The sequence below is a fragment of the Xiphophorus couchianus genome, chromosome 10, assembly GCF_001444195.1.
Source record: "Xiphophorus couchianus chromosome 10, X_couchianus-1.0, whole genome shotgun sequence".
NCBI classification, from domain to species: domain Eukaryota; kingdom Metazoa; phylum Chordata; class Actinopteri; order Cyprinodontiformes; family Poeciliidae; genus Xiphophorus; species Xiphophorus couchianus.
Window position 1 is genome coordinate 2,464,296 of NC_040237.1, and position 27,791 is coordinate 2,492,086.

The following is a 27,791-nucleotide window of genomic DNA, read 5'->3' on the forward strand; positions in this document are numbered from 1 at the left end:
GTGTGGCATACATTTGCCATAAACCCATCTTTGCAATGTCGTGACCTTCTTAAAATAATGGCCAAAGTCATTTTTTGCCAAATGGGATTTTTGCAGAAAAAAAAAATGTCACCACCTCTTCTCTAGCAAAATATTTTAGAAGAAAAAAAAAAGGTCATTATTTTAGCATATTTAAAAACAGACTCAATGTTGATAGCACTAACAATCAACTTTTGGAATAAGAGGAAAATCTACCCAAAAATAAAATATATTATAAACAAAAGTTGAGTTTATTCACCAATAGTTCAAAACAAAAAAAAGGAAGAGATTGTGTGAAACCCCATTTCTTTTATGCAGATAGAGCTTTTGCTGGACGATAAATTGTTCCAGAGGCTATTTCAATAAACGATAATATTGTTGACACCATTTTTAAGTAATATAAGGTAATAGCAAAAATAATAATGCAAGAACACATTCTCAAAGATCAACAAACTTTAAATTCAAATGAACATTTAACACTGGAACTGGAAGACATTTAAAATATCCAAAATAAACAAAAAATAAATTTTGAAGTCTTTGGTGCTTTGGTCTCTACTAGCCCTTTTATGAAGGACAATTTTCTTTACAAACTGAAAACTTTTATCCTCCAGTTTTTGGAAGAAAGAGAGAAAAAAAAAAGAACCGATAAGTGATGTCAAAGGAAATTATTGAGTTTTAATTTATCATGCGATTGATGATAAATTAAAACCCCGGATTAACATCAAAACATAAAACAACTCACCAGAGAAGAAGAAGAGTTTAAAATAATTTCTTTATTATCATACCACTAAGTGTCAACATATTACAAAAACAAAGCAGTTTTCACAGTTAAATAAAATAAGCAAAATAAAGACCGAACACAGCAGGCGTTACAGAATGGTACAGGTTGGTCGGGACTAATCAGCTGCATGTCGTCCACAAATAAGGCAAACTGCTTTCATATTCCCTCGCCTCGAACATTCCTGCAGGACTCTCAGGACTCATTCATGAAGCACTTGGTTTTCTACATGTTACCGGTTTGTGACAAAGTTCTTCAGATACCGCAGCGCAACTAAAGCGTCTGGTTCACATTAGCATCCAACCGTTCATGGACCGATCAGGGCTGTAAACGTGGTTCTTACTCCAGGAAAGGCTTTACCTCCTTAAATGTTCAGCTCCCTTATTTTACAATGATTCTTCACTTTTATAAACAGATGTTTCAATAAAAACATTTCACCAAAATTATCTTTGGTTTGGATAGTGGTGACAAATCCAGAGAAGATAAAAAAAAAAAGAAAAAAAATTTGCTAAGGTGCGGCGCTTAATAAAACCAAAAAGCTCAATTCGGCACTTGTTTAAAAAAAAAAAAAGAAAAAAAAAGCCTGACACAGAAAAAACTAATTACAGTGAATGATGGCTAATGTGCATAAGTAGTACAAAAAGCATTACTGTATTGCTGAGCTTGAACAGATTTTAATATTGGCTGCTGTTCGTGCAATTTAACAATCCAGATTTTCCAGCCAGTTGGAAATACAATGTTTTAAATCAGCTCCCCAAAAACAGATTTCTCTGCTTTTCTACTTAAGTCTATTAATTTTTATTTTCATACAGTCCATTGGTTTGACCTTTTTCTCCCCAAAAAAGAACAAAAGAATAAGTTGCATGTCTAAATTTGTTAAATACCCCAATATTTAAATCTAAATGTTTTTAGACTTAAACTAAATCTAAAAATATCCACCTCCCCTTTTCTTTTTAAAAAGTAAAATGAAAATGTCTAAACAGATTCTTAATTGGTGAGTACTTTAACGCCCCCTCCCTCCAGCGGCGGCCATTAACCGTAACGTTAATGGCTCCCAACCCATTAACGTTTCCGTCACGCCAGCCAGCGAGCGCCAGGATGAGATGTTCACATGGACATGTGTTCAGGAAGCACATAGGAGATGTCGTCCCATGGGTGGCGGTACAGACCCTGCTTCAGCCTCTTCTGGTCCAGGTAATGCCCTTATGAAGAGAAAAAGGTTTATTATAAAGAGGATAGTTTGACCCTGGGCAGCGTCTGTTTTTTGTTTTTATTGAATGGGACGCACCAATGAAGCCCATACTACGGCCGAGAACGAAGATCCCGTTCAGAGCGCCGATTTCCACAAATTCGTCCGCTTCATCCCTAGAACCAGTTTATCAGGTGAGAAAGAAAGGAATCAAAATCAAATTTGATCTGTGTAGCACATTTCAGCAACAAGGTATTTCAAAGTTCTTTACATCATAAAGACAGAAAGTCATAGAACACACAGTCAACAATTTAAACATTAACTTTTGCCATCATTACACATCAGATTATTGATTATTAATGTTTTATGATCAAGTTTCAAAAGCAACTCCAAGCAGGTGGGTATTTAGTCTAGATTTAAAGGAAGTCAGTGTTTCAGCTGTTTTGCAGTTTTCTAGAAATTTGTTCCAGATTTGTGGTGCATAGAAGCTGAATGCTGCTTCTCCTCGTTTGGTTCTGGTGATGCAGAGCAGAACCAGAACCAGAAGACTTGAGAGGTCTGGAAGGTTGCTATGACAACAGCAGATATTTAATGTATTGTGGTGCTAAGGCGCACAAAGTATTTTAAAGTCTATTCTACGAGCTACAGGAAGTGTGGAAAATCTGAATTTTTCAAAACATCCTGGTAGAAACATTTATATAAATATTTCTGTGCACAGCAGGGAGGCAATTTATTTGGTTAAAACTACAGTTTAATTCTGGAATACCACTTATGTTAAGTAATAAGGGCTGAAACAATATAGCAAATTATTTGTGATAATCAGTTATTGGAAACTAATTTAGTAATCAATATATTTGCTGTGCCCTGCGACAGACTGGCGACCTGTCCAGGGTGTACCCCGCCTCTCGCCCGGAACGTAGCTGGAGATAGGCACCAGCAACCCTCCCGACCCCATTAGGGACAAGGGTGAACAGAAAATGGATGGATGGATGGATGGAATATATTTGCTGAAAGAACACACTCAAGTCAAAACTACATAAAAAGAAAAAAAACATTTTGCATTAAAGATGAAAAACATTTGTAAATATGTCCTACTAAAATCCACCAAGTTTTAGCTTCCCCTGGTTTAAATTCTGTTAAAAAGCAACAACTTGTCAAGCAGTTTTTGATGTCCAATTTTCAGTTGGTTGATACAAAAAAAACCAAAAACCTTTAGCTACACATTCTGTCACATAAATAAGTTATTCTGTGCTGATGTAAAATGTTGCACTTGTTTACTGCAGTGCCGTCCACAGTCACTCCTGAACGGTCGGCGTCCTGCATGTTTCAGCTCTCTGGCTTAAAACACCAGAATTAAGTAACCGTTCATTTGCAGAACCTCTGCAGAATTTTGTGACATTCGGTTTGCATTTCCATTTGAAGCGGCTGCATTTGAGCAGAGATGCTGTTAAAAACTGAAGGACGCGTTCCTTTGAGGACTGGAGTTGGATTTCTGGTTCTATCCAGATTGTATCGTCTTACCGTGTGAAGCCTCCACAGGTTCTGAGCAGGTCCACAAAGGAAACGCCAATAAAACCGTCGACATTCAGGATCAAGTTGGGTTTCTAGAAGAAGAAAAAAAATCAATAAAAGTGTTTATTTTTTTGTAATTAATCATTTATATACCACAATTTTTATTGGTTTTAAAAGAATAAAAGCAATAAAAATTGTACATCAGTAGAAATCTGAAATAAACCTTTCAATCAATGCTAAATTGAGCATTTCAAGTTAATTTAGGACATGACTTTTTCTTGATTTTATTTTAGATAAAAACAAGTTGGCAATTAAGAATACATTCTCCTTCAATAGATTTCAGCATCAAAATACCAATTAAACCAAATGAGACATATTTTTTTTTCCAGCCTTGCTGAAGTACCTTGGAAGTAGTGATCTTCTCCACCTCTAGTGCGTAATCTAGCAGCTGGGTCGACGGGAAGTGCTGCTTCACGAAGTCCTTCAGTATTTGGACTCGCATGTCCGGATTGTTGATCTAAAAGAAAAATGAGCTGCATTCAGTTTTCTGTTTGAAACAGTCGCTTCGATTCTTCAAAATTACCGCTGATACTAGGCCTGTCACGATAAATTCTGCTGGACGACAAACTGTTCCAGAAGTTATTGCAATAAACGACAATATTGTTTTCTTTAGACTATTTTTAAGTAATATAATGCAAAGTTTCCCCCAGAAAACCTGCTAAGCTCAGTGGGTGGATGCCAGAGCAGTCATTCATAATTTTTTCATCTCATTTTTGAGAGAAAAACTTTTTAAAGTTGACAGGAAATTTCAAAATATCACTTGATAATTATGTGTTATTGAAAGATTGGGAGAGTAATACCTGAACACCAACTATGAAGTCTTAAAAATGTTTTTAAACATTTTTTTAAAAACCACAAAGCCTGGCGGCCCGCCAGGCTTATAATACACGCAGGGAAACCCTGACTATGATAATGGCAAAAACACAAGAAAACATTCTCAAAGAGCAGTAAACTTTAAATTCTAATAAGCATTTAACAATGGAGCTGGAAGACATTTTAAATATCCAAAGTAAATAAACAAAACAACAAATAAAATTAATTTTTACGTTTTTGTAAACAAAATTGTCCTTCTAAAAAGGGCCAGTTGAGACTAAAACAACAAACTGAAGAGTTTTATCTCCCAGTTTTTGGTAGAAAGAGAAAAAAGAAATAAATGATAAATTATGCCAATGGAAATTATTGAGCTTGTTTTAATTTATCATGCGATTAATTGATTAATTGATTATTGTGACAGACCTAGTTAATAGTCATAATCAAGAGTCCACAACAACAAAACATCGTTGAAAACAGTTAGTTCTTACTGATTTGACCCTGTGGCCGATGCCCATGATCAGCTTCCCGTCTTTCTTCATCTTGTTGACGAACTCCATGGGCAGCATGCCGCTGTCGAACGCCTTGCTGAACTGCTTTGCTGCTGCATCCAAAGCGCCTCCAAAACGATCCCCCTGATTACAGAAATAGGTTTTGTTTTAGCAGAAAATTTCAGAAATTATGCTCTTGCAAGCAAAACACAAAATGCAAATGAAACTGGTCAACAGCCAAAAAACTGTCTGGGGTTTTTCCAACTATTTCAGGGTAATTTTGATGCCCTGGATCCAAAAATCACATTGATTTTGCCCAATCAGGTCAACTTTCTGAACTGAGCTACATATTAGTTTGGGATGCTGTCATGCTGGCTGATTGCAGTTGGACTCTAGAGAGATTTCCCTGCTGCTGAGCCAATGAAACGGAAGTTCATGCCCTTAATTTTCCACAATGAAGACGTAATGTTCAGCTTACACATAATTACCCTTATCAGTGTTTATTACAGAAATTTGTAACATTTTTAACCCTTCTAGGCTGAGCGTATCCAGCCAAATTTGCAGTACCGTAATCCCGCCATATGTTGCGCTATCTGAAAAATTCTAACAGTTTCTGAAAGGGGAGACATTGCACTTTCCAGCAGATATTGGATTATTACGGTAATTTCACCCCTGCTGTAGCAGGGAGTGAAATTAATCTGATGGACTCTCTTAACAGATTGCAAAATAATATTGCAAAAATAGCTGCTACATATTGAAAGCTCCAGTTGTTATGGATAAATTAGCAATATACATTTACTCATAGGACATTTAAAGAACTGCGCACAATTAAAATAAGCAGAGATTTTAAAATTAGGTTATAAAGAGTTAATACACTCTGTTAGAAAACAATTTATTTTCTTCTAAGACCTTTTTTGGATGAGAAATATTAACAGAAACGAACTGATAATGTCAAAAGATTGGATTTCTCTAAATCAAATTAGAATAAAAACCTGACTGAGAAAAATTTATGCAATTTTTGGATTCAGCTGTCAGTTGAAAAAATAAACAAACAACTTACAAAAATAATTTTTTGTAACCCAATGTGATAAACAAAGAGTTTGCCAAGATATTTCTGACATTTTAAGTTGAAATGTTTCAGTAATTGTTGGATTATGCGAGACGTTTTAGCAGTTACTGACGATGGTGAGCAGCCCAGACGTGAGGCTGGAGATGAGGTCTTTGCCAGCGCGAGCGCAGACGATCGTGTTGTGAGCGCCGGAAACGGCGGGTCCGTGATCAGCCGTCACCATCAGGCACATCTCGATGAACTGACAGGCGTAGCGCGGCAGCCTGAACACAAAAACAAACGGCTTTAAATGTTCAAATTTCAACTCTTTCCAGATCAGTTCTCAGTAAATCTGACATGATGATACATTTGCAGGATGATAAATTGTCCCAGTAGTTACTGCGATAAATGACAATAATATTTAAATACTTTTCAATTAATATATTAATAACGGCATAAAGCACACTCTCAAATACTAATAAAATGTAATTTTGTACAGAAAACTTAACACTAGGGTTGGGCATTTATTATACCGTTTATTATACCGTATTTTCCGCACTATAAGGCGCACCTAAAAACCTTCAATTTTCTCAAAAGCCGACAGTGCGCCTTATAATCCGGTGCGCCTTATATATGGACCAATATTGAGCCACAGCAGATCACCAACTACAGTAAGCAGCCGCCGACTTCATTTTCCCCTGTAGAAGAAGAAGCGCGCGGTGCATGCTGGGTTTTGTGTAAAGACCCCAAAATGGCTCCTATTAAGAGACACGCTTACGATGCAGAGATTAAGCTCAAGGCGATCAGTCACGCAGTAGAACACGGGAATAGAGCAGCAGCGAGAGAATTTAACATGAACGAATCAATGGTGCGGAAGTGGATATATATTGTGATTGCACTAACGTTTGATTTACCATAACAGTATCAGACTGTTTTTTACGTGTTTATTGAATCGAGGAAAAGTTCCCTTCCACTATATGTTACACCTTGCTGTTATTAAAAGATAAACTGTGTCACGAACAAATACCATGTCACTGACTTTACCTCGGGGAAATAATCAAACAGCTGTTTATTCATTTTGGGAATGAACGGAGTTGTCAGAACGCTGGTTTGTAATCTATTAATAAAGTTTGACTGACCTATCTGACTATTTTGTTGACATTCCCTTTAGCGCAGTTCCATCTAATGGATGCATAACGTAACCCCAGCCTCTACTGTAGCGTCTGTTCTATGCGCCTTATAATGCGGTGCGCCTTATATATGAAAAAAGTTTTAAAATAGGTGTTTACTCCACCCACCCATGTCTACTAGTGGGTGGAGTAAACATGGCTGCATGCCAGATGAGGCAAACCAGCTAAACCAAAGATAAATGGGAAGGGCAAATTGTGTAACCTCAGGTAAACAGGCAGGTGAGGCCATGATGGCTGTCAAGTGGGCGGAGCTAAACTGGGACACATAAAACCGACTGGGGCAAACTGAGAAGACAGGAAAAACTGGAATTAGAACATGAGCCGTTCATTTAATATTAATATTCAATCAGCACAGGATCAAGTCTAGAATATTTCTTTGGTTTTCCTGAAAAGCCCCTCCGTGGATCAACTGCCAGACTTTAGGAACTCTGTTCTGGGAACAAACTAGGAAAAACAAAAGACAAACATCACTTTTTCCATCAGTTTTCATGACACCCACCTGCGCTGGAACCAGAGCAGGCCCAGAACTCCTCCGAGGCCCATCTCCTCCTTAAACACCTCCGTGATGGCCATGCCGGCGTAGATGAGCTCCTGGCCTCGTTCGTCACAGATGCTCGTCATGAAGGAGGCAGGCTTACGGATCAGGCCCAACTCCTGGTTTTTAAAAAAAATTAATAAAAGAAACAGATCATTCCAACACTTTGTACTGGTAAACCACCAGTATAAAATATATACTGATGCTTATTTATCTAAGCTTTATAACGACTATTAAAAACTTTGGCTAAAAATGATAAACTGTAGATTTAAAAAATTATATATAATACAATAACAAATGCATGTTTTAGCTATTTTGCTGTTTTTTCTTGGCATAATTGCACTTAACTTCAACAGATTCATACTAAAATTACCAATAATTTTTATTTAGATCCACTTTTCTTATTAGGCTGAAAACTATTTGGAAATATAAACATCCAATATAAAACAATGCAGCCACTATCTTTCAAAAACATTTTTTTTCTGATTAGTTTTCACAATAATTGTTACGTATGTGTTTAAAAAAGAAAACCATATGATGGAGAGAATGTGAAACATTTGTTGATCTTTTGCTCTGGCAAATTTTCCTTTTGGATTGATTTAAGGCTAAAGAGTGTTGATTGTATCTTTGTTTCCAACAAAAGGAAAAATAATAAAAAAAAACCAACAACTTGTTTTTGATGTTTTTTGACTTAAAAGAAAAATAATTAAAAAATAGGAATAAAATATTTGTTTAAAAATTACAAATTTCCTCATCAAAAGTTGTGTTTTTCTAAAAGGGTTGTGTAATATTTGTGGCTCTAAGCCAGTTTTATTTCTTCTGCTCTTTACAGATCCATGTTATGGACTTTCTTTTCAAATTGAAGTCACGGCAAATAGGTGATGCCTTCACTTTACCCACAAAGAGTCACATTTTAATATGATTAAATTATGTGCTAAAAGATCTCATTACATCCCTCTTGAGTTTACGCTTGATCAAATATTGAAGGTTTCTCACCCGAGCCCAGGAGTAGTCCATGGGTACAGTCGGAGGAGGGACTTCCTGTGCAGGAACGATTGTGCCCTTGGCCACCAGATCATCATAAACCCTCCTATTCCATTGCATACAGTTAGTAAAAGCCCCAAAAAACAAATCACTGTTAAAATTATTAATTCCTTACTTGATCACATCGCCCAGCTCATCGAAGCTCTTCGGTACGTACGCGCCGGCGTCCCTCAGAGCCTGGTTCTTGGCCACTGCCGTCTCTGACGCCTGGTGGGCACAAGCTCCTGCATGGCCGAACTGAACCTGCAGGTGGCGGTATCACCCGGTGAACCCAGTTTTCACTCATAAGCCGTTTTATTTGCTAATACAGTTAAAACTAACCTCTGAAGCAAACATGGTGGCACATGTTCCGATGCACCAGCACACGACGGGTTTAGTGATTACTTCGTCTTTGATGCCCTGGCAGATTTTGTATTCATCTGTGCCTCCAATCTAAGAAACGGAGGAAGATTATAGAAATGAGAGGCTGCCACAAACAATCAAGAACACGAGAAATTACTGGAGTGGTTCCCACCTCTCCCAGTACCACAATCATCTTAATCCCTGGAGTGTCCTGGTAGCGCAGGACATGGTCCATGAAAGTAGTACCTGGATATCTGGACAGCAACAAATATTTAGTTCCACCTCATGTTTCAATCACCACTTTTAAAGGGGACCTATTATTAAAAATTCTAAAAACCTCCGGAATATAAAGTTGCATATTAGTAGCCACTGCTCCTCACCTAGCGACCCCAACCTCTCACCTAGCAACCCTAGTCCGTTACCTAGCAACCTCAGCAGAGTTCCACAACGGACAGATTTTTTTAGACTGAAAAAAATAACAAAAATTTACCAAGTATTTTTGGTCTTGTTTCTACTGCAAATATCTCAGCAAACTTGAAATAAGCCAAACCTAACTTACAGGTAACTTTTCAGCAACTTTTAGAGGCTTGTTGTAAGTAAACCATTCCTTAATATTGATGAAAAAGTTCTTGTTCCATTGACCGATTATTTAACTTGTAACAAGACAATTTTCCCCATGTTATAAGTTAATTTATCTACCAACAGAAATTTTTTTTAATCAACATTAAGAAATGATTTACTTAAAACCAACCTCTATATCTTGATGAAAAGTTAGTTTTAAGTTAGTTCGTCTTACTTTAAATGTACCAAGATATTTGCACTAGAAACTAGACCAAAATTACTTGGTAATTACTTGGTAAGGCACATATTGGCCTCCTTATACTGGCTGCCTGTTTTTTTATCAAATAGATTATAAGATTCTTTTAACAACTTCTAAAGTTTTACATGGGTTAGCTCCTCCTTACCTTCAGGATCTTTTGAAATTTAATTCTGTGTCCAGAACTTTACGATCAAATAATCAGCTGCTACTGAAAGTTCCTCGGACTCGACTTAAGAGAAAAGGAGATCGGGCTTTCTCTGTTGTTGCTCCTATTCTATGGAATAATCTACCTTTCCAGATTAGATCTGCCCACAGCCTGGATCATTTTGTGTTTTTGCAGTGTAGACCTACAGTATTTTAACCTGTTCAAGGAATAATGTCCAAGGATAATTTAAAAGAAGGTGCTTGTACCTGTCTCCTCCGATGGCTACGCCTTCATAAACGCCATCTGTAGAGCGAGAGATGATGTTGTTCAGCTCGTTGGACATGCCTCCAGAGCGAGACACGTACGCCACGCTACCAGGACGGTACAGTTTGGATGCCAGGATGTTGTCCAACATGCCGCCCGTGTTGCCGATCTTAAAACAACCTGGCTTGATCCCACCAACCTGGGGTTCACAATGAAACATAGCAACTCAATCAGGGTTTTTTGGTTTCAATAGCTTAAATTTGAGACCTTTTGGGACAATTTTGGAGAACCTAGGTTAAAAAATCTGCTATTATTTAAGGACTAAAAATTATTTTACACAGTTTTAGACCTTGTTGGTTTTTAACTGGCATGTTTGGTGTGTTTAAGCTCTGTACCGTGGCAGGACCGATGATGGTGACGCCTTTCTCGTCTGCGATCTTTATCAGCTTCCTGGTCTGAGCTTCTGGGATGCCCTCAGCTATGATGGCGATGGTGTGAACCTGAAAACATCCCAGACAAACGTTAGATTGATGCACATTTGTCTGGATACTCGGTTACTCACAGCTTCTCACTGTACCTGTGGGTACTGCATGGCCTCTAGCGTGCTGTCGTAAGCTGAACGCAGGGAAGCGAAGCTGATCATGACGTCCACTTCGGGATGCTTTTTCATGGCGTCGGCCATGTTCTTGTAGACAGGTACCAGGATCTCTTTGTGGCCCCAGTAGAACTTCTGTTTGTGATCTCCACTGAGAAATACAAAACAGAAACATGAGAAAGTTTCCACTTCATTAAACTTTTCCACAAATCAGAAGGTAACTCTTTGTAGACCAACTGTGCTAAGCATTTCTAATTGAAATTTAATGCTGCTGGTCATTATTATACTTTGTTGATTTGAGTTGCTATAATAAAGTTAATCACACAATTAGGATACTATCTTAAGATATCCTTTCTGTGCAGCAAATCTGTCCTGGCATCACCTTTTGTATATGGTATGCCCAAAATGCAAAACCAGGACATGATTAAAAAAAATTTAAATAAGTACTGATGAAATAAAATTACATCTTCAAGTTGAAATGTTATTTAGTTCAACTGCGGCGATTCATTCCGAGTTTGTCGTGTCAGATTGCAACGTTTTCTACCTCACTGCAAAAATACAAAATCTTACCAAGTATTTTGGTCCAGTTTCTAGTCTTAGTGCTTTTGAAATAAGATTAGTCCTTCCTAGTCCTCCCTTTAGGAAGATATAGGAGCTTGTTTTAAGTAAATAATTCATTAATATTGATAAAAAATACTAGTGCCATTGGCAGAGTATTTCACAAGTGATTTTTCAAGTAAATTTTTCTGCGAATGAAACTAGCACTTTTTCACCAATATGAAGGAATTATTTACTTAAAACAAATCTCAATTTCTTGCTAAACAGTCACTTGTTTTATTATAAACTAGAGCATGCTGGGAAACCTACGTGAAAGGGTAAACAATGGCAGCCACAGAGGGTTGGTCTCGGGAGCACACATAGTCAAAATCCAGCATGCCCTGCACGGCGCGGGTCTGCATGCCCCAGACGATGGCCTTGGTGTGACTGCTGAACAGCGTGGTTGCTTTGGCTGGTAGGAATAAATAAATAAAATAAACATTCACACTGTTATTTTAAAAAGGAGCATTGCCAGTTATAAGAGGATGGGAGTTGAGGTAAGTTGGGAAAACTGCAGCGATGGGAACGTCAACAAGCAGCACACGAGGGATCTCAGTCCGAGGACAAACATGGAGGAGGTGGAGAAAAACACCGCACCAACACAGAAAACCACTTCAAAAAGCAATTTTACACCCAAAGCCACCTTAAAAAAGGGAATTTGTATCAACTGCCAGACATTCTCAGCTCAATCATTTAAGTAGCAAATACAAAACACGGCTACGTTCACACTGCAGGCTGAAGTGATCTAATTCCAATTTTTTTGTCAAATTGGATTTTCTTTTGTTGTGAGCGTTTATACTTCCAAATATAGGTGACCTGTATGTGATGTCCAGTATTAACCATAAGCGACCTGACAGTGTCCTGCATGCACAGTAGAGGGCGCAATAACGTCACACATAGAGAGCGTGCGCAGTGATTTGCCAACTGCCATAAAGAAGAAGAAGTGCTCAGTGTAAACATGGATGCTAACGGTGGAGCATAGCTTATGATTTTTGAAGTTGTTGTCCGCCAGGATATTAACAACTTAATCCTCATTATCGTCCGCCAGGTTTGTTGTTTTTCTTCCCGCTTGGGCGCATCAGGACACAGAACAGTGACGCTTGTTGAGTGTTAATGATGTTCAGGTCGGATGGATCAGACCTGGACGTTCAGACTCAGGTCAGATTTGAATCGGATGCGTATCGGATATCCAAGTGGCCTGGGTCGCATTCAAAAAGAATCCGACCCGTGTTGTTCAGGGTGTCATGGAAATTCAGATACTGGTCGCATTACGGCAAAAAAGAAAGAAAAAATGAAATTGGGTCACTTCCGGCTGCAGTGTGAACACAGCCATATCCACACCTTTAATGGGATTCATTAGAGACTTCACAATCATAAATGAGCAATATTGTTAAATTACATATTCTCCCCTCAGACTTTTCTACCTGTTCTCTGCAGAACATCAGTGCAGGTGAATTTGCTCCGTCAGCAACCCAACCCCCTTGGAGGGCTGACACTGAGTTAGCAGGGAACCAGACGTTTCTAGGAGCTAACATTTAATTTGTTCTGGCAGAATCAGTTTCATCTCCTCTCAAACAGCCATCTTTACTATCTTAAAGCTCCTTGGGCAAATAATTGAACATACAATGGTAGCATTTTAAGGAACAAATTAATAATTTTTCTCCTATATTACATTTCAGAGCTTGTTTCAATTTACATAAAGTCAGTATTTTGTCAAAGTACCTCCTGGAAATTGATATAATTAGCAAACTTGTCAAATTAATTTGCAGTTTTGAAGAAGCTGAGTGACCTAAATTATGCTTTGCCCATCTAAAGCGCAAATAAAACTGTTTCATGCTGCCACCATTCATTAAAAAGGTTTAGAAAGATTCAACCATACAGGATCTTAAAAATGTAAATATCTAAACTCTGAGGCTCAGGAGAACTTTCAATACTCTGGAACATATGCAAGGTATCTTTTTATCTTCATGTCATATTAGTGTTCAATAAACTTCATTATACAACTGTGCCGTTTCAAAAAGTATGACTCTACACATCCAGTTCGTTCAGATGCCCTCACCATTATTATACCATAATTAGCGTTTAATTATACATATCGATCTGTCGGCTAAAATATTTATTTTTAATTATATCAGAAGCTTGTTGATGACAGTTAATGTGTGTTTAAAGTAAAACCTGCAGAGGAGCTTTTGTCCTAAAATCAGTAAGGGTGTATAATAATTGTATACATTATTTTGAGAATGTTCACATTCAATTCAAACTTAAGGACTTAAGTTTTTATTTTCCTGTTTTACATGAATCAAGTCTCTTTCAATGCATTTTTACAAAGCTCCACAATTAGCATTAAAATGTTCATGATTGAATGCATACAACATGCAGCAATAAAAAAAAATAAAATAAAAATAGTCAGTCTCCAAATTCTTTACCTTCTGTATATCTGATCTTTAAGAAGTTAAGACAGATGAAAGTGTTTGTAGATTTTTCATAATGCCTGACTAGTTGGGGACATTTTTAGATGAAGCTTGCCTTAAAGCTGCAGTATGTTAAGTAGGGTGATTGACGGCGTTAAGACCGGCCTCCTGGCTCTGATTGGTTGTTGCTAGTTAGCACCTCGAGCAGACAAAGGAGCTTGATTTTTGTGCAGATTAAACTGTCAACATAGTGACAGTATCAACAAATACATAAAAAAAAAATATATATATATATATATATATATATTTTTTTTTTAATAGAAGTTGCATACTGCTTCTTTAAAGAAACCACATCCTGTTTTCTGCACTATTCTAATTCGGTCAACTTTCTTTTACAGTTTCTAAGCATTAAAAACTAAGCAAAGGTAAAAACCTCCACTCAATGTGAAGGAGTGCATTAGGTTTAACTTGAATATGAAAAAATAAGGTCAGTTTAAAAATAAACAGAAAGCAAGGGGGCAAATGAAGGTTAACAAAAGGGTTGGGGGGCTGGAGGTTTCTCACATCTATCCATACCTCCACTGCAGACCGAAGAAGCTTGAGCTTCTGCAACACCACAGGAACAGAAATTACGACAATAAAAACAAAGAAAGAAAAACAAAAATAATTGAGTCTGGCTTTTCTGCACTCATTAACACTCCTAAAATGCAGTGGGAACTGCATCATGTCTGCAAACACACCCTTTAAAAGCACAGCAGAGGAAAGAGTGTGCAAAGCTCAGCTGCTACAAGCCGTGGCTCTCTGCTGCTGCAAGGAGGAACATCTAAAAGATTTGAAATTAAAAAACTAGATCTGCTAGCTGGCATCGAACCAGTCTAACAACTTTTCTAAATCTTAATAGTAAAATTAAGTGATTTTAACATGTAGGGGCACCATTGTGTAAATGTGAAGCCTAAAAATGCAGCCGATCGCAGTGAGAGCATGGCACACCTCTCGCTTACCTTTCCAACCATCTGTGACCACATTCTTCAGAGGCCACAGTAAAGAATGAAGAGATTCTTAGAGAAACAAGCATGGAAGAGCATAAATGAGGACAGTTGGAGCAACAAAACCAAGAAAAAAAGGGGTAAAAATACAAAAAATAGTTTGCAGGGATAAAGGAGCAAAGATTAAAAAAAATTAATTAGATAAATGAGAAAAAAAAGCTAAACAAATTACAAACAACTTATTATAAGTGATTAATATGTGGGACTGGTTCAGTCATAAATACCTGGTGGAAGACCTGCTTTCGAGTTTTTGGGTGGGGTGACGTCATTTGCAGTTTTGGGTTCAGAGAACGAAGCCGTTCTTGATGAAGCCGGAGTCTGAGAGACAGCAGGGAGAAACTATTTAATGGAACCAGAACCGACTGAAAAGAGCAGCGCAACAGGAGATTCTTAAGAAAAGTTCAGCCAGTTACACTCAGATTGTACTGACTGCTTCATTTTAAACCTGCGTAAATGATGCTTTACACCTTAGCAACTAATTTTAAACAGTTTGCACAATAAACAAATAAAACATTTACTGTGTAAAATTTCCTCATGGTGTCATCTAATATAAAAGAAAGATCACTTAATATTTAACAAGTCTGTTCTTGCTTGGACAAAGTAAAACCGCACAAACTGGTTTCAACGATGATACAAAGATTAAACTTGCATGACTGGACTCAGAAAATCCTGTAAATACCAGAGTTAAATACCATAAAGTAGATTTTTAATAACCTTTTCTTCAGCTCTCAAAAACAGCTCAACGGTAAATGCATTACTACATAAATATAGTTAAATAAAATAAATAAATTAGAGATAAAAAACTGGTGCAAGACTCGTAGACTGAATTCATGTCCCGATTCATGTTGTTTCTGTACTGTATGGGATTTTATGTCTAATGCTCATTTTGCAAGGTCCAAAAATGGAAAATATGTTTTAAAAAGTGGCAAAACTGCATAACCTCACAGTGAAACAGAGACTCCATTTGGTGCGGCTTTCTGCTCAAACAGCTTTCATTTTTCAGAGGGATAAAAAGCAGCTGAAGCAATCATCATTAAATTTGATGACATCCAAAGCAAAGTGCGTAGTTTATGAAGGAAAATTAAATCACTCTGGAAGTTTTTTCGTGCAAACCATTAAACTGTGACGACCTTGAAGGGCAATCTGAATTATCAGAGTCAAAGCAAAACATAAAACAAAAAAGCAGAAGGAAAACATTAATTTATTAAAATATTAGCTGAATGTTTGGAATCAGCCATAGCTTGATGATTTTTTTCTAAATATAAATTAAGAGAGCACCTGAAATGATCAGTTTAGGGCTGAAACGATTCCTTGAGTGATTTGAGTACCTCGATTATTAAAATTCCTCGAGGCAGTACAGATCGATAGCTGCTGCCATCGATCTGTACTTGTGCTGTACGTAAGCTCGTGAACGAATCCATGGATGGGCGTTGGAGACGCAGGGCTGGGTCCTTAATAGCAGATTTAGGACGCAGCCCTCTGCTGCTGTACGTTTCCTGTTTTTTTTTTTAATCTTTGTGGGTGCGGCTTATAATGAGATGCGCTCTACAGTCCGTAAAATACGGTAATAACTGACCAATAGTTCCTGCACTAGGAAGCTATGGAGATGAAGTGAACATACCATGGGGCTGTTGTTGGCGTTGAGGAGAAAGTTTGCGGTGTGGACGGCGACTGGAGGCAGGTTGGGGATCGGCCGGTGACCCAGAGCCATGCCGACGATGGCCGTCATGTGAGTCTCAGTTCCAAACACATGAATAGGAATACCTGTGGTCTTCCCTTTAAAAACAAACAATATGTATCGTCAGTAATCGGCACGACTAAAGATAAACACATGGATGAGTTTCTCTAGATCTCGCTGGGACATTAGTCCTTTTAATCCTGAAAATATTCTTCAGGTGATAGAAGGCCGACTTTGTAACCGTCTTTATGTGACTCTGAATGTTCGGGTCAGACTCCATGACTACACACCTGATTGCTGGTTTTCATCTTCAAGGATGTATGCATCGCTAAATAATTAAACTCACCTACTTCGCCCATCACCCTCAGGCCTTCCTGGTAGTTGGGCCCGCCACGCCGCACAAATATGCTGACCTCGTGCTCCTTTAGAGGACCTTGGTAATCTTTAATGGCCCTGACGATGCCCTGAGGGAGGAAATGGGCAGCTCAGCACTAAAATGTGTCCAAAAGTGAAAGCAGTTCAATCTATAAAGACGGTTATATGGATTAAACCTCTTCAAGAACAGTAAACTCAGATTTCAATATAAACTGTTAAGATTTTGTTTGATGAACCACAGAAAGTAGCACATAATTTTCATTAAAGAATTAAAAATCAAATGCAAAATACATTTACACTTCTAATGAAAAACTGAAGCGGCTGAAGAGGTCTCGTTTACTTTTGCAAACTTTTGTTTGATGCTGGAAAATATTTTATAAAAATTTCACCTCTCTGTAGGCCTTCAGGCGATAAACTGACACAGTAATTATTGTTTTGGAATATTTTCAAATAGTGCAATGTTTGGCCTCTCAAAGAGCAATGTTTTTAATTTTATAAACACCACCTAACACCCAAACTTGAAGATATTTTAAATATCCAAAGCACAAAAACCAAAATAATAAATAACAGAAATAAAAAACAAACAACTGGAACTATAAATTAAATGTATTATGATGTCTCTAAACAAAATTTCCCTTCAAAAAATAGAAATGAAATTTTTGAGCTCTTTTTTATTTATCATGCAATTCATTGATTAATTGCTTATTCTGACGGACTTAACTTCTCTAATTTGGCAAATATATTTCTTAAGAGATAATACTGTTGTTTTCTTCTGTTTAAAATTAAAAATGACAGAAGTTCCTGTGATTTTAGATCCTGGGATCTAAGTGTGATTGATATAACTAACTCTGTTTACATGTTTTACCTTGAATGTAGCTGCAACGTTGGTGAAGTTTGCAATACTTCCTCCTATGATCAGCACTTTCCCTGCGGGGAGAAAAATAAATTAAAATCCAGACATTTCTTGATGAAATCTGACACCTAAAATGCAGAGAGCAAAGCAACATCCACTCTGAATATTGACCACATGACATCTTAGGAAAGCAATTATTTAAAAAGAAAGCTTCTCCCCACTTATCAATAATAAATATCTGGTTTATCCACAACAAGTTGATTTTCCTAAAGCCGTTTCAACGCTAGCCTTTTTTTTTTTTTTTACCTTTACTTAGAAAACCAGCTAAAATTTAATCTGTATTTACCTTCAGGATGTTTTTCTCGAGTCATCAGAGACAGGATGGTTTTTGCATAGTCGTAAGTCTGCTGTTCACTCGGCGCACCGGAGTACTCGCCGTAATTGGCCAGCTCATCCACGCCACCCAAGTCGCATATTGTGTCGCTAAAAACAAAGAAAACATTCAGTTACTGATCAGATGATGAAAACGTGAAGTGGTACCAGGAACTGTAAACAAATCTCATACAAGCCTGAGATGCTTTCAAATTTCAAGCCACAAAGAGGAAGGACAAAACGTGAAATATGTAAAACTGTATGTGTACTTGTAGCAAAAATGCAGTTTTACCAGAAAAATAAAGAAGCTCATAAGGTGTTTAAAGTGACTGAGCTACCTGTAGACCACAGAGGCACCTCCTCCAGCCACCATGGTCCAGATCCTGCCTTGAGGGTTCAACAGGGTCAACTTCAGACTGGCTCCACTCTTTGCATCCAGATCTGCGATGTAGGCTTCCTGAAATTATAAAAATGTCAGTAAAGACAGAGACATTTACTGACAAACACCATTTATCAGATTTTACATCTGATAGTCCAGTAGATTTGGTTTGATTGGGGGTTAAAATTGCAACATTTGTTACATTTTCAGAACTGTAGTTCGCATTCAAACTGCACCGAATCAAACGACCCAAACTAACTGAAAAACCCGTTCCCCCTGTCGCCTGTGGGGGCGCTGCACCAAGAACTACTGAAGGAATCAACACAATCTGTCAGTCAAACCTTCCTTACCGGAGAGCAAAAGAGGACAGTGGTTGATTCTTAGACCTCTGCCAAGCTAGATAACATCAGCGGATAAGATCAGCTTCATATGTAAAAATCAGCTGATCATCAATCTCCCAAAATTAAGGAAATTGGCACCAATAAATCAGCTGGCCGATAAATTGATGAACCCCTAAATTAGAGTCTGATTAAAGCAGACTAGACCGGGCTGGTGTGAATGCACCCTAAATCTTGCTAGTGTCTGTAAAATAAATAAATCTCCTCAGAAGATGAATAAACAAATAAGCACCTGACACCTCGGTAGTCATTAATAGTTAAAACGATGAAAGTGAAGCAAAGGTAGGAACCTGAGGAGGATAGTTGAGCTCACCTCTGGGTATGCTTCTCTGCCGAATGGAGGAGGAAACTCCACGTCACCCCACTTCGCCTTGCAGATAAAATCTGCTGTAGCATCAATTTTGCCTGCCAGGTCGAGGACATACACTCCATCCTTTGTGACGACTGGTCAGGGAAGTGAAATTATACTTTTTTTTAAACATTCTAGCCACTAATTGTCACAAAAAACATTAGATTTACTCAATCTAAATAAGATAATAAAATGTTTACCAAGAGGGTTGATCTCAAGGTAGGTGAAGTAGAGGTCCTCATACAGGTTGAAGAGCCCCACAATAAAACTGGCCAGAACACTAAGAGAAAAAAGTGATAAAAATCAAAAGAGAAGGATAGGAGTGAAAGGTTTTGGTAGAATGTGAATCTTAATGAGAACACCATTGACCATACATCTCCTGTTTATAAGAGATAAATATGTTTTAAAGATGTTTGGTTGAATATGTCACTGAAGGTCAAATCTAGCAGGAAAGAAGAGCTGCATTGAAGGCTGGGAATCTCTGTGCTTACAGGATGTAAAGGTTATCTTGACATTTGATTGTTTTTTAAAAATCTTTTTTCTTTCCTTACACAAAAATATTCACATGGGGAACAGTTCCTCTTTTTAAGTTTCTCAAAAGCAAAAGATTATAAAGGAAGACAGGGAGGAAATGGGTGAGGTGTCAAATTTATTTTCAGCTCTGAACCGTATCAAAAATAATCTGTGAACTCCTTCCGCACTGGTCTAAAAACCAACAAAACACATATTTCGGTATGACTGGCATTCCATATTTACTCCCCAGAAGAGAAAGTATAAATATTGACACAAATACTTGTCCGTACTCTTTCTTGTCATCGGGAACGTGTGTGAGGAGCTGCTCTTTGACTTGGGCGTCGCTCAGTTTGTCGTCCACGGCGACGGCCAGCCTCTGGGCCTTGGCGTCCACGTCACCCACCTCCACTCCGCCTTCGTGGTAGAAAAGTACGTGGTCGGCCTCGCGCGTGGCGTAGATGCAAACGTAAAACTCCTCATCCTGTACGAGTTAAACACGCGAGCAAACGAACACGTCACACTGTGTTTGGACAGGATGTGATGGAGCAAGTCAATATGAACATCAGCTTTCAACTCTCAGTTTGTTCATCTCAGGAAATCTGAGACGAATCGTTTATCCTGACCCACAGGTAGCTTGTACCATTCCGTATTAGACTGGTAATTTTTTTTATTAATTTTTTTTAAATTGACGGAAAAAGCTGAAGCTCGTCCGTCATTTTGACAGTTTGCAGTTCACTCCCCTGGCTATGCAAGGTGCAAACACGCTGTACACTTTCAACTGTAATCAGAGTACATCGCGCTGAGGTAACTAAATCACTCAATACCAAAAAGCATCCCTTCTGAATTTCATCTGCGACAGACACTGAACTAAATGCATCTTTTTGACGCTGAAGAGTTACGGGCAGGACGCTTCAGCGAGCGTCTGGTTAAGAAGCCCATTTCAAGCTTTGGCTGAATTGGCGCGTTTAACAGTCCTACAGTACAGAGCAGAGAAAACTAAAGAGAACGCTACGTTGTCTTTATTGCTCAACTGGAGAAGTAGACAGTTTGCCTTGTTTAAAAAATTAAGTAATGAGTTAATTAGACTGTAATAAGCGCACGGCTCTGATTGAGCTGCGGAGATAAAATCCTGTCAGTCAGATTTGCGCTCGACTTTTCCTGCACTAAACGAAAATCTAAATGGAGCTGGAAGATGTTAAATGAAAGCTGGGAGAAGTTATTCAACTGGAGCTCTAAAAAGGAAAGCAGTAAAATCCTAATTAAAATAATAAGTCAGGTTTATCTCTAATTAAAATCAATCAGGTTGGGCTCAGAATTAATGTCTATGGGCTCGGTCCGGGTTGGGTTGGATTTTTAGGTTTGATTTGAATAGTAGCTCAGATTCTCCAGATGCCACCAGGAGGAAGTTGTAAGACTGCGCAGCAGGGGAAGCGCTGCTGGTGTCTCATAATTTAAGAGGAGTTGGTTAATTTCATCGTTCCATCAGTGTTTTTAATCACTGCAGATAAAAAGTTAGATCTGTTCATCTGCTTGATTAATGTGTGATGGGATCTGGATTGTCCAACTTGTTGAATATAAATTAAAGGCATCAAAATAACCTATGTTAACATTTAAAAACTGAGGGATAAAAATAGAAAATGACAGAATATTTTTGACACCATCAGTCAAAATGTTGGGCAACAAAAGAGACTAGCGTGACCTCTGTCCTGACCTATAAATCAGGTACAAGCAGCATTCATTGTCGTTGGGGTGTGGCCTGAATAGGACTCGGCGTCTAGAGTACCCAGCATTCCTTACCTGTGTGTGTGGAACAAATGGCTCAATCAGGAAGTTCTTCAGGACACCTTTTGCCCTTCCAACCTGTCGAAGACAAACACACTCCGGTTAGTTCAGCCTGGCTATAAAGGAGGCTAATTGAGCAGGAAGTTAACGTACAATCCCTGGAAAGCAGCCAGCTTTCTGTGGTGAAGTGAGAATCTTCACCACAGTGAAATCCGGTTTGGTGTCCAGTGGACTAGAATAGCCCACCTCCTGACTGAGCAGGTCTAAACATAAGCCCACTGACTCCGGCATTGGATTGCATGCCATCATATGCAAGAAACTTATCCGCTAAAGAAGCGCAATTTGTACAACTTAGCACCTGCAGTTTACCGCTGCAGTTACGTCATTTACCAGGAATCTCATTTTAATTTGTGTCTCCGTTGGACTTTTACACTGTATGATATTCACAGATAGGCGCAATCTGATGAAAATGAAACACTTTCAGGTGATACAAAGGTCGTATTTTTATTAGGGCTGTGAAACGATTAACATTTTTTATCTGATTAACCACAGGGTTACTGTAAACTAGTCAGAATTAATTCTTAAAAACTTAGTTTATAAATGGGTTTTAAGTGTTTTTCTTAGGGCTGTAAATTAATGCAACATGGGATCGTTTCTCGTGTCTGTGATGCTTTTATCATAGTTTATTTGTTCACAGCAGTTTAGTGTTGCTTCTATGACTGTCAAGATAAATTCTGCTGGATGGTAAATTGTTAAATCAGTTATTGCAATAAATGATAATATTGTTGTTTTGATACAATCTTTAAGAAATATAATGGTAATGCCAAAATAATAATAATACAAGAACACATCCTCAAAGATCAGTAAACTTTAAATTCTAATGAACATTTAACACTGGAACTGGAAGACATCTTAAATATCCACAATAAATAAACAAAACGACAAATAAAATGAATTTTGAAGTCTTTGTAAACAAAATGTTCTTTAAAAAATGGGCTTGTTGAGACTGTGGTGGAAAATTACTACAAGTTAACATCTGCTGATCATGTTATATTAAATGCTTGTCACCAAAAGAAGCTGTTTGGGCCACACACACACACACACACACACACCCACACACACACACACACACACACACACACACACACACACACACACACACACACACAAGGTTGGGAGTCGTTTTGCTGCAGGTGCAAAGGAACCAGGCTGTCTCTTCCATGTTTTGGATTCTTTACCTTGGTATAAAACCTGTGTTGTCTCTGCCTGGCAGAACCTTTCACCCAGACCTGCTTCATTATTGATTGTCCTAGAAGCTCTCTGTATTGTGCACAATATATGATTAAACCTGATTGATTGATTTCACCTGACAGTGCTTGGTAAATAGTTTTTTTCCACAAGACCAAAGCAGCAAACTGAAGACTTTTATTATGCAGTTTTTGGCAGAAAGAGAGAGGAAAAAAAGAGAAACAATAAATCATGACAATGGAAATGATTGAGTTTGTTTTAATTTATTGTGAGATTAATTGATTTATTGATTATTATGACAAGCCTAGTTGATTTAGTCATAAATAGGTGCTGGTAAAAGGATGTTTTGCTACTTTGTTTTGTCGATAGTGAAATAATTTTGGGGTTCTTCCTATGCTCTTGAAACTCCTCTCTCACACGGTGTGACATCACCCATTGAACAATTTTATGACTATTTATACTAAGCAAGAAAAACAAATCTTAAATGCAAATATGCAAGTATGTGGGTACAAAACAGTTTTCTTAGGGGTGCAGGATGGGGGTAGGAAGGAAATGGTGAGGTGTGGCTCTTCAATCTTGGTGAAATTGCCGTTCCAGTTTTATAATTATCCAGCCTTACCGGTTGGGTCACCTGGGTTTCTACAAATAATGGCACAAATTGCTTTCAGGCAGCGCTGGTCTTCAGGTTTACAGCTCAAACTTAATGACAGAAACTAATTTGGTGACTTGGAGGGCAAAGTTTAAGGAAGCGGAGTCAAACTCAGTTTCATTTGGGCCACATCAAAAATCTGAATGTTCTTAAAGGGCCTGAATGTATTGATAAAACCCATTTAACTGTTAAAATATTAATAAATCCCACCTGGATCTTGTGATTGTTTTTGTGCCTTTTGAAATCAAAATCACAAATTTTGCGATGCCAAGTTAGAAATCTGTATAAGGAATTTTTCTGATATTTGCAATAATGTACGATGTTAAATGTGACTTTTTACCACTTGCCGTAACGATCGCGGACTGTAACTTGACAAAGTAAGGCTAAGGCAACATACAATTAAACCCAACGTTTAACAATTTTGAGAATAATTTGCAGTAAAATCAGAATTTTTTATTTTTATTTTGTGTGAATTCTGAGGATTTGTGAAAAACTGAAGGGACTTACTTATGTAATTTGGAGTACAGAGGGCCACATAAAAAGCTACAGCGGGCCAGATTTGGCACACGCGCCTCCAGTTTGACACATGTGGTTTAAAGTAACCACAGGAGCCCTGATTACTGTGTGAGAGGATATTTGAGAAGAGACAACACTGTGTGAAACATCGGTTTGTTGTGGCTGTGAGAGATAGAGAGCGATACTTCCAGCAGATAACAGGAAGGCTGATCAGAGGACACCCAAACTGGCACTGGCAGATTTCCTGCTTCTTTAATTGTTAGGTTAGTCACCATCTAACTAAATGAGACGGAGAACAGTTGACTCACTGTAATTTCCTTCATTAGGTGACCTTTAAGCCATTCCTTGACTCCCTGAAGGTCCAGGTTGATGCCCACCAGCCCCAGCTTCCCACGCCGTTTAATCAGCTGATCCGGCTTCACCACCAGCCGCTGCAGGAGGAACAAGAAAAAAAAACATCAAGGAAAAAGGCGCATAAACATTATTGGCTCCATCGTGAATTGAAAACAAGTCTCCAACTGTTTCACACAAGCAGAATAAAAGGCTTTTAGACATGAACTGACTCAATGTCCTGCAAATTAGGAACATGAGACTCCGGGAGCCTTGTGATTTCACAACATGACAAAAAGAAACAGGAGCTTCCTGAACAAGTGGACTTACTTCAGTCAGCAGCCATGGGTGCTCCTGTGCGAGTCGGTTCAAGTCGGTGGCAGGGGTTACATTAACGTAGCGGAAACGGTTCTGTAGGGCAGCTAATGTGTTGTTGTTGTACAAGAACTTCTTCCCCGTCTGCTCCGATATGGCTTTCGCAGACATCGTACCAGTGGAGAGGACAGGGACTTCAGGGGAAGAAGAATAACACTGTTAGGTTAGGTCTCTGCAACATTAGATATTTTCAACGGCAATAAAACTATGAAAAAAAACTGATGAACCAGAGACTCTAAAATGAAAAAAAGAGGGACCAATACATACATTAAGTGAAGAAAATTATAAATATGCAAAGAGAATAAACTGATTGAAAGGCAAGACACGTTTTATAAACAAGACAACAAAGTGCTTTTGCAGAAAAATGTCGTTTAAAAACACAAAACAAATAAAAGCGAAAAGAAATCATTGACTAGAAAAAAAAATACTTTCAGCACTATTCTAGCATGTTTCCTAAAGCATTACAAATTTCCCACGTGAACACCGAAGTGCAAATGTTGATTTCTGTGCAAACAACACAGAAAATGTGTTTAGAAAATAGCAAATAAAGTAGGGCGGAAACAAAAGGTCCTTCGAATGCATTGCTGAACTGAATTGCTGCACCTGCAAAAACAGCGAGGAATCCAGTTACAAAACCAAATGTGGACGGGTCATCTCACAGTCAAGAGGAATGCTGCAATAACACATCCAACACTGGAGTTTCACTGGATTATTTGTTTTAAGAATTAAATGTTTTAATCTGTTCGATTATATAATTCATCAACCTCAAGTTACACAATAATGATTTGATAGAAATTACAGTTAAGTTGAAATAAGTTAAAATCGCCCACATTTTTGTTCATCTCCTTGTAATTTGTTCTAAAGCGCCTTATAAATTTATTAATAGATAAAGGCCTGAATGAGATTCTGACTGCATGACAACCTGGAGTGAATTGACACAATATCATAAAAACACTCACAAAACTAAAATGCTTAGCGGCATGTTTTTGTGTCCTGAGACACATTGATCTGACTCTTGTGTTTTATTTTAAAACTTCATGATAATGTCTTGTTCACATTAAACGTTTAGCAGAATTCAGTGGGATATTTAACTAAATTCCTGATCAGATCAGAACTTTTGATAATCATTTTGTTGAAATAAGAATTCAAAATATTCTAAAGTAAAATAAATTGTTATTTTAACTTGATGTCGTGAGTGAAAATAATAGATAAATATGTGCTCTTTAAAAAGGTGAGGGAAGTTTTTTTTCTTGCATATTGTGGAATAATTATTTAGTTTAAATTGCTGCATTAAGTTAAAACTCACAATTCAAGATTAATGAACTTAAAAAAAACAATGTTTAGACAACTTGTCTCTTGCTAAATCAACATTTCTGAGTTAAAGCCAAAACAATTTTCTTGTTGACTTAAACTGCATTTTCAAGGCAACAGGTGGACTCTAATTTAAGTCAAATCACCTTCAAAGGTTTTACAGTGCAGCAGCTGAAAGAATCATGTTTTTGGTAAAGAAAGCTATAAACAAAATTAACTGACTAAGATAAGGTTCTTGTATGCCAGACACATATTTTAAGAGGTTTAATTTGAGTACATGAGACAAAAATGTTAGAGTAAGTAAACAAAGTACATACAAGAGCTACACTGATTTTACAAGAATAAAATTTTATGGACTCATTCAATCCAACCATTTTACACAATTTTGAGTATTTGTATCCTAAGCAAGAACAACAATACTCAAAAGCAATCACTTAAGTATTAAATATTTTTTTGCTTAGTTGTACAAAATGGAGGTAGGAAGAAAATATCTCAACTATTATGTAAATCACTGAACAGCACATATAAACTCACACAACAGCCCGAGGAGGAAAAAATACCATTATTTTGAAAAACAGCACTTGGCACTGGTTATCTTGCTGCTCCAGTAACAGTAACCAGCCTTACCTGTTTGGTCACCTGGGCTTGTACAAATAGTGGCACAAATTGCTTTCAGGCTCCTGGTTTACAGCTCAAACTTAATGACAGAAACTAATTTGGTGACTGGGAGGGCAAGGTTTAAAGTATCTCAAATTAGTTTTTATTGCTACTTGAATACACTCAGCTTCTGTATCACTGATAACATTTTATGGTGACTTCTTTTCAGCTTCTTTTAAAACACCAAGAAAAGATTTCTAATAAGCCTTTCATCATAATACTGTCAAACTTTCACAGACAGATGACCCAGTTTTCATAATACTCATGTCCAATCCATTGTCCGAAGCCGTGAAATTTCAACCACTGTAGATGCGTTTTATGTGTAGGGAGCTGAAACCGGAGGCAGCAGCATCACAGAAACCACAGAAGAGGAGAAACGTGGATGCTTCAGTTCTTCTCCAGCTGCACCACACATAGTGAAGACTTATGAATGAAGCTCCTGTCCAGACTACCACACCCACTCCACTGACTCAGAAGGAAGCCAGCTAGTTAGCTCAATGACCACATTAGCTTTTTTTTTCTTGTTAGCTAAATATATATATATATATATATATAAAGATAGAAATAACAACAAAAAAGATAGCAGCTGCTTGGGGAAGACTTTTAGGTAAGGCTGGCTTGCTTTTCTCACAATTGTAAGCGAATTACTTCGTACTTACCGCTTTAAACCTTAACATGTTAACAAAAAAACACAACCAGCATGTCCACGTAGTGTATCTATGTTACTGTCAGTGGCTGTAGTTCTGTTTCAAACTTCTCAGCATTCTGACTCATACAACCCGAAGAGCTGACAGGCTAGCTAGCATACTCTCCCAAGATAATAAAAAAATATGGCGAAAGCAAAGTAGCTGAGGAACAACATTTACCTTGAGAATAAACGTTACGCCTCCCTGAAGTGAAGGATCGGCGCCCCAGCCACAACTAACGCCGCTTTTCCTTTCCGTTCGCCTTATACCGGAGCCAGTTTCTGTTAGCAGCTCTAACCTCCTGTCGAACCATAATCTGGCCACCGATTACACGTCTCTGCCCGCGTCTGATTGGCTGAAAAATGATCACGTGGTGACGTGAGTTCCGCCCACATAGTCATTAATTACAAACATTAACATTGGAT

General features: G+C 37.9%; 1 protein-coding gene across 3 annotated transcripts; it reads right to left on the reverse strand.

Moving 5' to 3' along the window:
- Positions 1-771: 771 nt before the first annotated feature.
- Positions 772-27,704, reverse strand: aclyb (ATP citrate lyase b). 3 transcript variants are annotated; one of them, XM_028029700.1, is made up of 30 exons: positions 27,547-27,704; positions 24,668-24,846; positions 24,316-24,438; positions 21,610-21,672; positions 20,103-20,293; positions 19,500-19,579; positions 19,264-19,394; positions 18,512-18,630; positions 18,148-18,284; positions 17,814-17,875; positions 16,920-17,037; positions 16,517-16,671; positions 15,120-15,213; positions 14,851-14,907; positions 14,426-14,455; positions 11,709-11,850; positions 10,824-10,992; positions 10,642-10,746; positions 10,249-10,445; positions 9,190-9,271; positions 8,997-9,107; positions 8,791-8,918; positions 8,628-8,721; positions 7,596-7,750; positions 6,040-6,190; positions 4,859-5,002; positions 3,901-4,014; positions 3,507-3,589; positions 2,085-2,161; positions 772-1,998 (listed from the first exon to the last, which is right to left on the reverse strand). In XM_028029700.1, the coding sequence occupies exons 2-30, from the start codon at positions 24,821-24,823 to the stop codon at positions 1,904-1,906; spliced, it is 3,363 nt and encodes a 1,120-aa protein (XP_027885501.1). In that variant the 5' UTR covers positions 24,824-24,846; positions 27,547-27,704; the 3' UTR covers positions 772-1,903. The 3 variants fall into 3 exon arrangements, with proteins under 3 accessions (XP_027885501.1, XP_027885502.1, XP_027885503.1); XM_028029701.1 differs by lacking the exon at positions 14,851-14,907; XM_028029702.1 differs by lacking the exons at positions 14,426-14,455; positions 14,851-14,907.
- Between the last annotated feature and the right edge of the window lie 87 nt (positions 27,705-27,791).

Excerpts from the sequence above, each read along its gene's own strand:
- aclyb (XM_028029700.1), bottom strand. The coding sequence starts at position 24,823 with ATGTCTGCGAAAGCCATATCGGAGCAGACGGGGAAGAAGTTCTTGTAC. Across the intron at positions 14,908-15,119 it reads GAAAGCAGGTCTTCCACCAG|AATCTCTTCATTCTTTACTG; the intron begins GTATTTATGACT and ends TGTTTCTCTAAG. Across the intron at positions 11,851-14,425 it reads TTCTTCGGTCTGCAGTGGAG|CCAAAGCAACCACGCTGTTC; the intron begins GTATGGATAGAT and ends TATTCCTACCAG.